This window comes from Etheostoma spectabile, chromosome 3, assembly GCF_008692095.1.
Source record: "Etheostoma spectabile isolate EspeVRDwgs_2016 chromosome 3, UIUC_Espe_1.0, whole genome shotgun sequence".
Taxonomy (NCBI): Eukaryota; Metazoa; Chordata; class Actinopteri; order Perciformes; family Percidae; genus Etheostoma; species Etheostoma spectabile.
Window position 1 is genome coordinate 2,155,881 of NC_045735.1, and position 12,595 is coordinate 2,168,475.

Sequence of the window (12,595 nt, forward strand, 5' to 3'; positions counted from 1 at the left end):
ACCCCCCCAGCCTTTGAAATCCAGGCTGAAGACCTTTCTTTTTTATGTTGCCTTTCTTTAAATGGTTGTTCATTTCTTTAATGTTTAATATCTTACACTGCACTATAACTTTTATTCTTGTGTTTTATCTGTTTTTATTTTTTATTGTTTTTATGTAAAGCCCTTTGAATTGTCCTGTTGCTGAAATGTGCTATACATATAAAGCTGCCTTGCCTTGCCTACGTATGAAACGGAACTGACACTTTGAGGCATATTTTCACTTGTGATTGAACTGTATTTTTTTGAAGAACTATAGGGCGCTTAACATCTACAACAAGTCTGCAAGATCAATTTTACAGGAAATTCTTTGTAGGGAAACCAAACCCCAGATGACTACATCTATAGACTATTTCCAATTTATATTATATTACAGTTAGCGAGGGCTAGAATAGGACCGTGTTTTAAACTTCACTGTAGCTGATTCTGGTTTTTAACTTCGCCCCAGGTGTGTCTGTTAAAACACGGACGGAGACAACTCTCTTTTGATGCTTCATGAAGATCAAGCAACAGTCCAAACACGGGGCGTGGGTAGCTTTGGTATGGTTCTGTGTGTGTGGTTCTGCAAAGAAATTATTAACATTGTAAAGGCTACCATACACAATGCATAGGAATTATATATAACAATAAACCCGCTATTAATTACATGATTTTACTACTTCAGCATGTAAATAATGCACATAAAATACAAACGTGAGCAAGTGTATTCACGTTATCGAATCAACAGCCTTGTGCAATTTATCTAGCAGGTAAAGAATACAAACAACAAAAATCACCAGTTCACTTAATTTAAATTTGCAAGAACTATAGACTAATACAATAACGGGCTTAAATGAACTGACAACATACGTTATACGTGACAGTTCACAAGGACGGACACACACAATCTCACAGTCTAGTTATCCACCAGACAGCAGCAGTCTCTTTTTTCTAGTTTGCGAGTGGCGTTCGTGCCCGCTCGGGATGAGAAGCGCATGTCTGTGCTACTCTCCGACATGCACCCTAACAATCACTGCTGATAGACAGCCTTTTGTAAAGCCTTGTTTCTGAAACCGTGGTGGCAGGAATGTTACCGTGGCGGCCCGCCATGGTAAAATCAACATAAAGGAAACACTCATAAAGCAGATAATCATCACATTGGATAATCTGGACATTTGTTTTTGGTGTTAGCTTGTTAAATGACTTACCCAATGAATTGATTGTCAAAATACTTTTTCTTAAATTTTCTGTCAAGGAAATGATTGATGAATAGTCTTAGCCCTACAATTCAAACATGTTGCACCTCCCTATAGGGTGATGAATATTTATGTCATAAGAATCTATCAATTGTCCAGAAACAGGCAATGTCTCACAGAGACCTACACTTGATATTTCTCATGTGATTAGGCAAACTGTTACAATAATAAAAATAATTCTTAAAGAGGATTTCATCTTGTCCTTTTAAAATGCAGAGCAGTAATCACCAATTAGAAGATTTTTGTCCAAGTGGAATTTGTATGCCTGACCGTAAACAGTATATGTACACATTGATCTTCTTTTGAAACTTTATAATATATAACTACATGCCATCAATCCTGCGAGCAAATGAATGTTCAACCCACGACCACAGTAGAGTCCCAAACCAGCCCTCAGTTCGGTGTCTTGACTCTTAAAGATTGTGAAACCTGTTGAAAAGAGAACTGCTTTATTCAAAGCTTTCTGCATGACAAGGAAGCCAGATGGCAATTTCTCACATCCGACCCTGCAGAAATACAGCCAATAGCAATGGGCCGATAATGACGGGACGCAAGCAGAACATTGTGTACCGACAGCAGACACTCCGTTCGGCCACAAAATCAACTTTCTAAAGAGGATCATGACACAGTGACATCTTTACGAGGAAGTCTTAAGATATATGTTGAGAAAAGACACCAGTTCTATAGTTTAAATACACCAAGTTACCAGCAGGATGTAATTCCCCTTTCAATGTAAACTGACAAATTGGCATTCCATCCCATCACAAGGAAAACTGCCAAACTATAAAAACAAAAGAAAGGTGAGCTTTGCTATATGGTAAATCCACTCTGAATCACACAGGGCAGTTATCTGGTCTGCTGTTGTTCAAATATCTTTTTCTGCTGTCAGAGAAGTGACAGGAAAAGAACAATACCTGCTGTGACATCCAGGGACATAGGACAAAATTCTGGGTCTTGTAGAAAGGCATTTCCTATGGGCCCCTCCCTGCATCCACAGCTATTCATCTTTTTTGGCCCTCCTCACATGAGGGCCCTGGGTACTCAGTCCCCTTTTTTCCCCCCAAGTCCGACGCCTCTGGTGACATCATGTATTTTGTAGTGGCCACATTAGCAGATGCTTTCAAAAGTTTTCACGCTTAGAGAGAATTTTTGCTAAAAATTTTCAGTGTGGTTTTACCATTTTTACATCAATGCTACAGAACAGACAGCCAAATGGTCATTTAAAAACAGCTAGTTTAGAAAATGACAGCCAAGAAGATTGGTTTTGTAGAATCTATAAACTTGAGATTAAATTAGAAGTGAGGTATTCGGGTCACACTTTCATTTTATTGATAGTGTGGCGTTTCCATGTAGTAAGGTAGCTTGATGCCATCCGATGACTCTGTCCACTAGTATGGATCTGGGTAAACACAGTAAGCCTTTGACAACACTATACACTGCTGCAGCACACACCAATAAGGTGCCATCATTGATGTAAAAACAGAGCAGTTCCATCGAGCAAGTCATGGTTACAATTGATTAAAAACCAACTGATTTTTATCATCCAACCATATCTATCTCTAAGGTGTGTAAAATCAAGTTATGAAACAAATATGCCACAAAACCTGTCCCTGTAATGTAAACAATAGGGTGGAAAATATTACTATGGATCGATAAGACATGCCTGAACCTTCTGGGAGAGCAATTTATGGTTAAATGACTTCCCAGTGCTATGGACTGTGCAGCAGAGGCACACAGGCTGCCTAGAAATGCATCCAACTGGGTGCAAAGGCAATTCATCAAACAATCACAACAAAACAGGAGTCAAACGCTCTCCAAACTGAGAAAAGAGACGAGAGCGTCCCACAGAAGTGCGCCCTCTCTGAACACATCACCAGCTTCAGCCTGCAGCAACAGACTCTCTCTCTCTCTGTTTCTCCCATGCTGATTCTTACCCATACTCCTGGCTGTACTCAGCAGGATACTGCAGCACAACAGGCTCGCTCGCCGGACTCTCCATCACGTCCACCATCCCGTCCCTCATGTATGGGGTGCCCGGCAAGTCCCCGTTTACCTCCGAGTGTGTCCCCGGTGGCGTCATCCCGGTGAGCTCCATCGCCTGTGGATCAGGCTCTATGACCTCCGCTTCCATCAGACTATTAGATGCAGCGGTGCCTCCTGCAGCAGCGGCAGACTGCCTGTCCACAAACTACTGAGCCCGGCTGCCTCCACAGTTTGGGCTTGTCCCAGAGCAGCGGCATTGGTTCCCAGAAACCCGTTGTTAATATTTGAGCAGTGAAAGCAGCAGGTACAACAGCTCTTCTCATGCTCCACTCCTTAGCTCCTCACTCACTCACTCCCACCCACCCTCCCTCTCTCTCTGTGACTCCCTCTCTCCCCCTTTTGCTCTCTCACTCACTCTCCAGTGCAAACATTCCTCCACATTGGGGAGACAGAGTGGAGGTCTCATTAGTGAGTCCCAATGACAGACTCAGTCCTGCCTGCCTGCAGCAGCAGCTGTGCTCACAATATACACAGGTTGAGGCTGGAGAGAGGCAACAAGAAAGAGAGAGAGGCAGAGACTCTGAGACAGACAGATAGAAGAAAGACAGGGTGTAGACAGAGACAAATAAGGAATGGCAGACCAACAGGAGCCCACAATAAAGAAAAAGAAAGTATAAAGCAAGAGTGACAGATAAGGTGAACAAACAAGAGAAGCTGTTGGTGATACAGCCTTTATATCCCAGTAACTAATTATTCACAGTGCGCTCTGCAGGTCAACATGGGGATACTGGGAAGGCACATCACACAGACAGCAACATATCTCCGGGAAAGCGCGCCATGCGTACAGCATGCGCCACCGCGTGGCGCAACAGTGTGCACTGGATGCTGCGCAACGGGAGGATGGTGACGGTGGGTGGGAGTGCGGGGGGGGTCCACAGTGAGAGCTCTGCTGAACCGGTTCACAGCTCAAGTCGATCAGCACGCGTGCACGCGCGCACACACTCACACTTCATGTTAGCTGCCGGCTCGTCATCAGTGCGACAGCTATCACCAGGCGTTAGTGTCGGAAGCCTATTCGACACAGTCTGCTCAGATGTCTTCTGAGTGAGTGATGTTGGTTTAAAATAATATAAAAGCCTATATTTGTGTTTGAAAACAGCATGGCGTGCTGGAAACGAGGGATAGTTGTATATCTACGGCTATATTTCCAGACGATTCATCTTAGCCAGATCAGCTGTATTAAAAATTAAAAACTTTATGAAACCCGGATCAGTCAATTTAGCCATGTTCCAGTCTATGGCGAATGTCAATATACAACAAGTAAAAGTTCAAAAAAAAAAAAAAAAGATTATTATTTTTATTTATTTTTTATCTTATTTCTCATCATCATTCTCCACAGCATGCACGGTAGATATGAACAAAGACTCCTCTGAGTGGACGGACATCCGCAGGTCAGCCGATCCCAACAACAGGTGTGGGCCTGTGGAGAGCCCTTAGTGATTTAATGCGGACAGAAAAAAACAAAACAACAACAGGCTAATGAGCTCCAGTCTATTCATTTCTATTCAATGAAGGTAATTTATTGTCCAATTCCCATAACTTACCTTTGAGGGTGTTAAGTGACTGAAGGGGATCAATCAAATCCGCTGATCGATGAAAGCAGTAGGATCCAGTTTAGAGACTTGAGGTGGACCCCTCAATCAACCTCGTTGATCGATCCGGATTGGTTGTGTTATTAGTACCTTTTTATTTTGGGAGAGCAGTGCAGTCATGTTTTCCCATCGTAAAAAGACGAAAGGTCACACCGGCTGGATTGTGTGTGTGTTTTTTTCTGATTTGAAGTCCAGCAGCAGCAGCGCCCCGCGCATTCAGTTGAGTTGCACTTTTCACCAAACTCTCATCCTTAATATAATTTATTCTCTTATTCCACCTCGTATTCGGTTTTGTTCACGGATAATTAAGTCTAGTCAAAAAAAAAAACTTTCTTTGCACAGAGCGTTGACTCAAAGTAAAAATCCATGGACTGCAGATCCACGCGCATGTGTCGAGCGTCGGAAGGATTGATGAGAGCAGACCGGTGACCACAAGAGATGCTCCAACCCAAATCAACACGCAATCGAGAAGGAGAGCAGCGATTGGCTGCGTTTAAATTTGATTGCCTTAATAGGTTTATTGTGTCATTATTAACCGGAGGAACTACCTGCAGCGCATAGACCGTTATAATCTATGCTGCAGCGTTTAGAAATAGCCTAATAACTGAGCACATTTCTTTCACAATGTTATTCCGCCTCTTCTTCGGCTCTGCATTTTAAAAAGTGAACCTGTGTCAAGTACGCGAAACAAGATTGTTTTCCGGTAAAAACTTTCAAAATAATGCCCTAATTGGTGCCCAGAAAACATTAACGTTTTAGTTTTATTCCAATAGTTATTATTTCTTATTGTATTTGATCAAAGACAACTCGTTTTTTATCTACAGTTTGGTTTAAAAAAAATGTAAAAAACATCTTCGAAAATGGAATCGTTTAGTTTCCGGTAATTTCGTTATTTTCTGGTCAGCTTGATGAAACTCACAAATAGGCTACTTTTCTGGGCTAAGTTTTCACACACACACACACACACACACACACACACACACACACACACACACACACACACACACACACACACACACACACACACACACACACACACACACAGTATATACATACATACATACATACATATACAAATATATACATACATATATACACATATGTATATATGTACAGTATATACATATACATATATTCATATATATACAGTACAGATGTATATACATATGTACATATGTACTATATACACACATATATATACCGTATATACGGTATATATACATATATTCATACTGTATATATACGTATATGTATATATACACATATAAATACATACATATATATATATATATATACACATACACACAGATATATACATATATACATACACATATACTGTATATACATATACATACATATTCAATAACAGGCAGACTAGACTAACATATTCAACTTAACAACCCTGAGCTCAACACTCTCTCTGCTACATGGGGATAAATTATTACTCAAGCAATTAAGAGAACGAACTTTGAATTAATTTGCAGCCTTAGCAGTTTTATCAGGTTTGGGTTTCATGTGTGCTTTATGCTGGGAACACTGTGAGCTATTCTGATCTTTTCCTTTCATACAGACTTACACACACACACACACACACACACACACACACACACACACACACACACACACACACACACACACACACACACACACACACACACACACACACACACAATGTGTTATATATTCAATCTGTACTCAGTTCCTTCCCAGTTCAGCCTTGGAAAGCTCATAACCATGAGCCGTGTGTATGTGCCTGTGTTAGTGTGACTGCATGTCTGAACGCGTGTGAGTGTGTGTGTTCTCGATGGAATGAGTCACAGCGTCTCTGTTCCTGCTGTGGTTTCATCGAACTTTTTCTAAAGGAAATCTAATGAGTCAATAAGTCTGTTCTGGATTTGCTGCAAAGAAATGAAAGTCGTCATTGATACCGCCTGAAGCTGCTGAGGACTACAAAGCTTCTGGCTGCTGAATATCTCTGTAGGGTACAAATAGAAGGATTTCTATATATATATATATATTTTTTTTTAATTGAACCAACACTATTGTGACGCATACACACACAGTGAACATTAAATGATCATTGTCAAAGCTGTGACAATGTGTGGTGTGTGAGCCAAACTAGTTGCTTTACTTTCATCCCTTTCTTTTATTAGGTTTTCCCCACATGAAATATCAGTAAACATCCAAATGAAAACCCGGTCTGATCATTTATTTGCCTGAGTTGACAATATCACGATACCATTTGCCAAGGATATTGTAGAAATATAATGGAATGGTAATTATACAGAAAAAATAAGAGCACATAAGAAAAATGCATCATCCCTATGTGCAAAACAGAGTTTAAGAGTTCAAGGAACCAAGGAAAAACTAAAACCAGGACCAAGTCAACATTAAGAGCAACCTTGGTTCCTAAAACACTGGTAATACAGTAGATAGCGGGGAAAAATCAACTAAATGTCAATCAGCAACATTACTACAACAATAAATGCTTTCTGTGCTACTTTATTCCCATGTAAGGTAATGGAGGCCTAAACCTTTCCAGGCATGCATTGGCGAATAGCAGGGAATTCCCAGGACAAGTTGCTGGTCCATCACACACACACACACACACACACACACACACACACAGTCACACACATTCACACTAAAATTCACACTATGGGCAGTTTAGTGTTCAGTGTTGGTTTCCTCCCACAGTCCAAAGACTCTGCTCCAACTGCCTGCTCTGTGGATATTGCATCATCTTTTAAATCTAGTGACTGTCATTGACATAGATGAGACATCAGACGGAAACAAAATCACTGCATTTGTGTAATGAAAGCTTTGTGGAGAACAACCGCTGACTATGTATGTATGTGATTATGTACAGTAAAACACTAAGCGATCGTTTACAGTATAGGCACAACATAGTTTGTCTGTTAAGATGATTCAAAGTTTCTATTTAAAGACAAACTGAGGTATATTTGCTAACTGAAAACAAGCACGTAATATGTAAGAAAACCACATCTTCTTCAGATTTCTATTCAGATGCGTGTTGATGTCCTCATACATTGCCCTCTAGCCACAAACCACTCCTTGTTTTTCAAAGTAAATAAAAGCCAGTAGATGTCTTCACCACTGCAGCAGCTTCAGAAAAGAAAAGCTCTCCTCAGGCAGTCACGCGTCAGTCTAGCTGCCCCTGCTGGCTCAGTAGCCCATGGCAATGACTTAAAAAGGAAAATTCTTCCTAACTTTAGACATACTATGCTGTATTTTTGAAATGTCATAGTGTTATGTTATTTTTTCACCTATTACTTATCCACATGAAAACAACAAAGTAGGTCCAGAAATGCAAAGGTCACAAAAGCCTTTTGAATACATATTTTTATCATATAGCGTACTATATAATAGTGCGCAATATAATAAAAATATGCTTGGCCATGCCAGTTTTTGCCTCGTCACATATTTTTAATATAATTTGCCAAAAACTAAGAGCAGCAGAAACCCACAAACCTCGGGGCTCGGCTTTGCAGACAGAGAGCTGTTGGTGTGTTCTTAAAATTACACAAATAAGGTGCACATATGAAAGGACCAAATAGCCTTCTGGTTTGCAGCATTTCAAGCATTTTGGGAGCAGAAATGCTGTCAGATGTGTTCATGGACCAACGTCTCAGGACTTTTTCTACTTATTTAGTTGGTCTTGTTATATAAACTGGACTTGTATCTCTGTTGAACTCGGAATTTCTATTATTTCATATTTCTGTCCTTTCTGTGAATTTGGCCTTTCAGCGAGTGCAGTGGTGTAATATTAGATAAGATAACTTTGTATCTATCCAGAGGGAAATTGCTGTGGAGCAGTTGCAATACAAAGTGGGAAGAGTGCAAATACAAAAGTCAAATATAAAAGTCCAAGATAACAAGTGCAGATCTTTAAAGTCCAGTGAGACATTGTAACACAGGTTACTATTCACCCTATCTTCATCCAGTTAGACTTAACTGCCTGAGGATGGAGAATTAATTAGTTAAAAGACAAATACTAAACCCACTGTGCCATTTGCAGAGCCACATGTTGTAAACATTTGAGGCTTAGCCAAAACTTAGGGGGACCCGAGGGCATGCTCCCTCTGGGAGATTTTATTTCCCCATTTACGGCAGCTATTTGCATTATTTTTTCGAGCAATTTGATAATAGAATGCCTAAAAATCTTTAAACTATCTGTGATAATTGCCAAGGAAAACCTGCATTGGATTATAATAGATAGATAGATGGATTGATAGATATTTATTGATCCCAAAAAAATGGTAAATTACAGTGTTACAGCAATAATGTGAATAATGTGAGCATGACTGTAAAAGGGAGACTCAGGGTACCCATAGAACCCATTTTTTATTCAGCTATCTGGAGGTGAGAGGTCAAGGCACCCCTTTGAAAATGGCAATGCCAGTTTTTCCCTCATCAAAATTAAGCCTAACTTTGGAGCGTTATTTAGCTACATATCGCACTAATACAGTATCTAGTTTTACTCTGTTTTTCAAACGGAACTTGCTAAAGCTTCTGAAAGGCAGTAAAGTCTACCTAAAAGATTCAGGGCTTTTAATAAAACATTCGGAACTGGAGCACCAGAGGCCACAGCTTCGCCCCTGCAATGCGCATATTTTTCAAAAACATAATGATCCCAATACTTGAGTCTGGGCTGAGCCGTGGGGGTCATTCCCCAACATACACGCACACACAAAAATACACAAACAGCTGGAAGATACTGTATATGGTAAGTACTCCTTCAATCAATCCAGTCATTTCTCACAAGTGCTGTTTCTATTCTGAATCATGACCTTTATCCTATGTTGAATTGCATGGCCTACAGAAGTGTGTGTGTCTGTGTGTGTCGATTGACAGTAGCCTTTTAACATGTTGCAAGAGCTCAGAATACATTTAGCAGAAAATGTCAGCGACTTCGTCTGTATGCTGCAACAATAGCGATCCACAATGAAATGTTTCAGAGGATTTTGTAACGGTATCTTAGATGACTGCCTGCTGACACCAGCAGGAGTCTTTAGTATATTGACATTTCCTTTACTTTCATCACGCCTGGTGAAAAGTGCTCATATTCACACATTCCTTCTGCTCCTATATTTGGTCAATCATATATCTGCCAAGCTCGCTGCTCACAGACGTAGAGCACGCAGTACAGTACACACAGTTTTCTCCGGACAACCAAATGTGAGGCATCTGTGCTCTCTGAGTGATCATGTGGTTAACACTGAGTCCATGTGCAGAGCTTCACAGTGTTAAAGACTGACGGCTATCTACAAACCATACACGCACGCAAAAGCTCCAGTGGAAAATAAATTATTAAATCTAGTGTAGCAATGTCAGTGGCACACATAGAGGAAATAAAAAGGTGACTAGCACCTTATTGATCCCAAAAGGAAACTTAATCACGGCAGGAACAAAGAAAAGGATGCAGGTAAATTTGTAGCACAGCACACTGAAGATCAAAGACAGATTCATTATGCAAACATGTTGTTCCTACCAGACTGATATTAATGCCTTATGCTGACTAATGAGAGTTTAACAAATACTTTCTGTTCACAGATTTGCATTGTAATGAAAGAGCATTTTTAAATAATAATTCATCAATGGCTTTCTACATTTGGAGTAAACTTACAGATCAAAGTAACATGTATAGCAGTTAGCTTGTTTAGTGATGACATTCAGTGGTGGAATGTAACTAAGTACATATACTGAAGTACTGTACTTAAGTACAAATGTGAGGTACTTGTACTTTACTTGAGTCTTTTCTTTTCATGCCACTTCTACTTCTACTCCACTACATCTCAGAGAGAAAACTTTTACTTTTTACTCCACTACATTCCTCGGACAGCTTCAGTTACAAGTTAAGATTTTTGCACTAGCTCATCCCTTACTGCAGTCTGTCTGCAGTTTGGTGCTGGCTATGCAACGTACAGCGGGTTTATCATTACAAGCAACACTTTCACGTTCCAAACTGTCATTTGATTCCTGATTAGTGGACGTTTCATTTATTCAATTACCACAGTAAAACCAGACCAGGTTGGATTCTGAGTGCCTACAATTGTGAACTTTGGTTTTATTTCCCTGTGAATTACCTGCGCCAGGAAACCGTTGTGATCCCCTGATGTGTGGCTAAAAATGTGCAGAACAAACAGTTCCCATTGCATCGACCTTCCATCAGTGGCAGTGTGCATACACATATGCACACTACTATGACTCTGTAATGTGCTTTATAAAAGACCAGGGGTGGCTAACCAGTCCAGCATAAAGAGCCCAAAAAAAAAAAAAAAATCACAATTTCTAGCACTGGTTTCAACATGGTCCAAGTTCAGCTTCTTAGACACCAGATGCTCTTGATAGATGAGGCAGTGAAATGCCCAAAAATCCGGGAAACGGTCGTCAGCTTTACACAGCCCAACAAGGCCATTTGCAGCTCCTAACATAGCTGGTGCACCGTGTGTGGTTATTGCTGTCAGTTTAGACAACTGCAAATCTGCCTTCTCAGCAACAGTCATGAGTGTCTCTTTCAGGTCGATGCTACTGGTGCTGTCATTTAACGACACAATGTCAAGCAGCTCTTCCTTAATTGTGCAGTCGTCTGACACAGACCGTACAAATATTGCCAACTGAGGCTTATATTGAATGTCACAACTCTCATCCAAAGCAATGCTGAAATACAGGTATTTCACAAGGTCCGTATGTAACTGTGTTTCAATGGAGTTGTTAATATCCAATATCATCTGTTAAACTGTGTGCCGTGACAGCTGCAGGTCTGACGCAGACCATTTGAAATTGTCATTTTCAGGCACAGGGACAGCGATGACATCTTTGAGACATGTCTTCACAAAGTCCCCTTCACTGTATGGCTTTTTTTGCACAGGAAATGTTCCATGCTAACTGATCCGATTTTTTTAAAAGCTGCTTCTCTGACTGCCGTTTCAACGTGTTTACCATGTGCTTGCAAAGTTCACTAACTTTGTGGAAATCCCGGGCGATGTTAGCATGGAGTGAGATGAATTGGCGCTCCAGGTTTGATGCTTTAGCTAGCTAGCTAAAATGCGATAGCAAAATCTCACAAATCAAGCAGAAAGGCTTCCCATTTTGTTCCACAAAAAATACAGTTCCTCCCACTTATATAAAAATGTCCTGTGCTCCTCCTCATATTTGTGCTTAGCTTTACTTTTCCTTCCTGACTCCGCCATTATTCACTCACTCACTAGCAGCACCTACCTTGCATTGTCAATAAACCATACAGCTAGCTACAGCAACACCGCTTAAACAGTCCACATAGATATTGTCCTATGATGTTACCGACCGACGTGATACGAAACGCGAAAGGGTCTCATACAAACAGTATATTTATTTTTTATATATATATTTTTTAATATTTTTTTTAACCCAGCCGCTCAGTAAGAGACTCACAGGAGCAGGCAAAGAACCGAAAGCGGCTCACAAACCCCAGGTTTGCCACCCTGCAGAAAACATGACACACCTGTGTATTAAACAAGTGGCATCAACAGCTTTTCAGTTAAGGGTCAATACAAAAAGCTATCACCTAGACCTAAATCGAGTATTTCAGTCAGTCTGTGGGATGGATAATAATCAGCTCAGTGCAATTCAGCTCACAGGCCGCCCTGGCTTCTTGCCGGCTAACCTACCTCTGGTTCGTTCATCAAT

General features: G+C 40.6%; 2 protein-coding genes across 4 annotated transcripts in view; both read right to left on the reverse strand.

Annotated features, from left to right (window-relative positions):
* Window positions 1–12,595, reverse strand: part of caln1 (calneuron 1) — an 84,015-nt gene that overhangs the window by 62,073 nt on the left and 9,347 nt on the right. Inside the window, exon 2 of one of the 3 annotated variants that reach the window (XM_032512089.1) lies at window positions 4,859–5,062. Coding sequence is in view for 1 of the 3 variants with exons in the window: in XM_032512087.1 (XP_032367978.1) it covers window positions 3,206–3,402 (197 nt within the window). In the remaining 2 variants the exon portion in view is untranslated. Of the gene's footprint in view, window positions 1–3,205; window positions 3,594–4,858; window positions 5,407–12,595 lie in introns of those variants that run through there. The other 2 variants (XM_032512088.1, XM_032512087.1) reach the window with 2 other exon arrangements.
* The window catches only part of tyw1 (tRNA-yW synthesizing protein 1 homolog (S. cerevisiae)), a 68,872-nt gene continuing 59,441 nt past the window's right edge, over window positions 3,165–12,595 (reverse strand). Inside the window, exon 17 of the mRNA XM_032512054.1 lies at window positions 3,165–3,180. The gene's annotated coding sequence lies outside the window, so the exon portion shown is untranslated. The remainder of the gene's footprint in view (window positions 3,181–12,595) is intronic.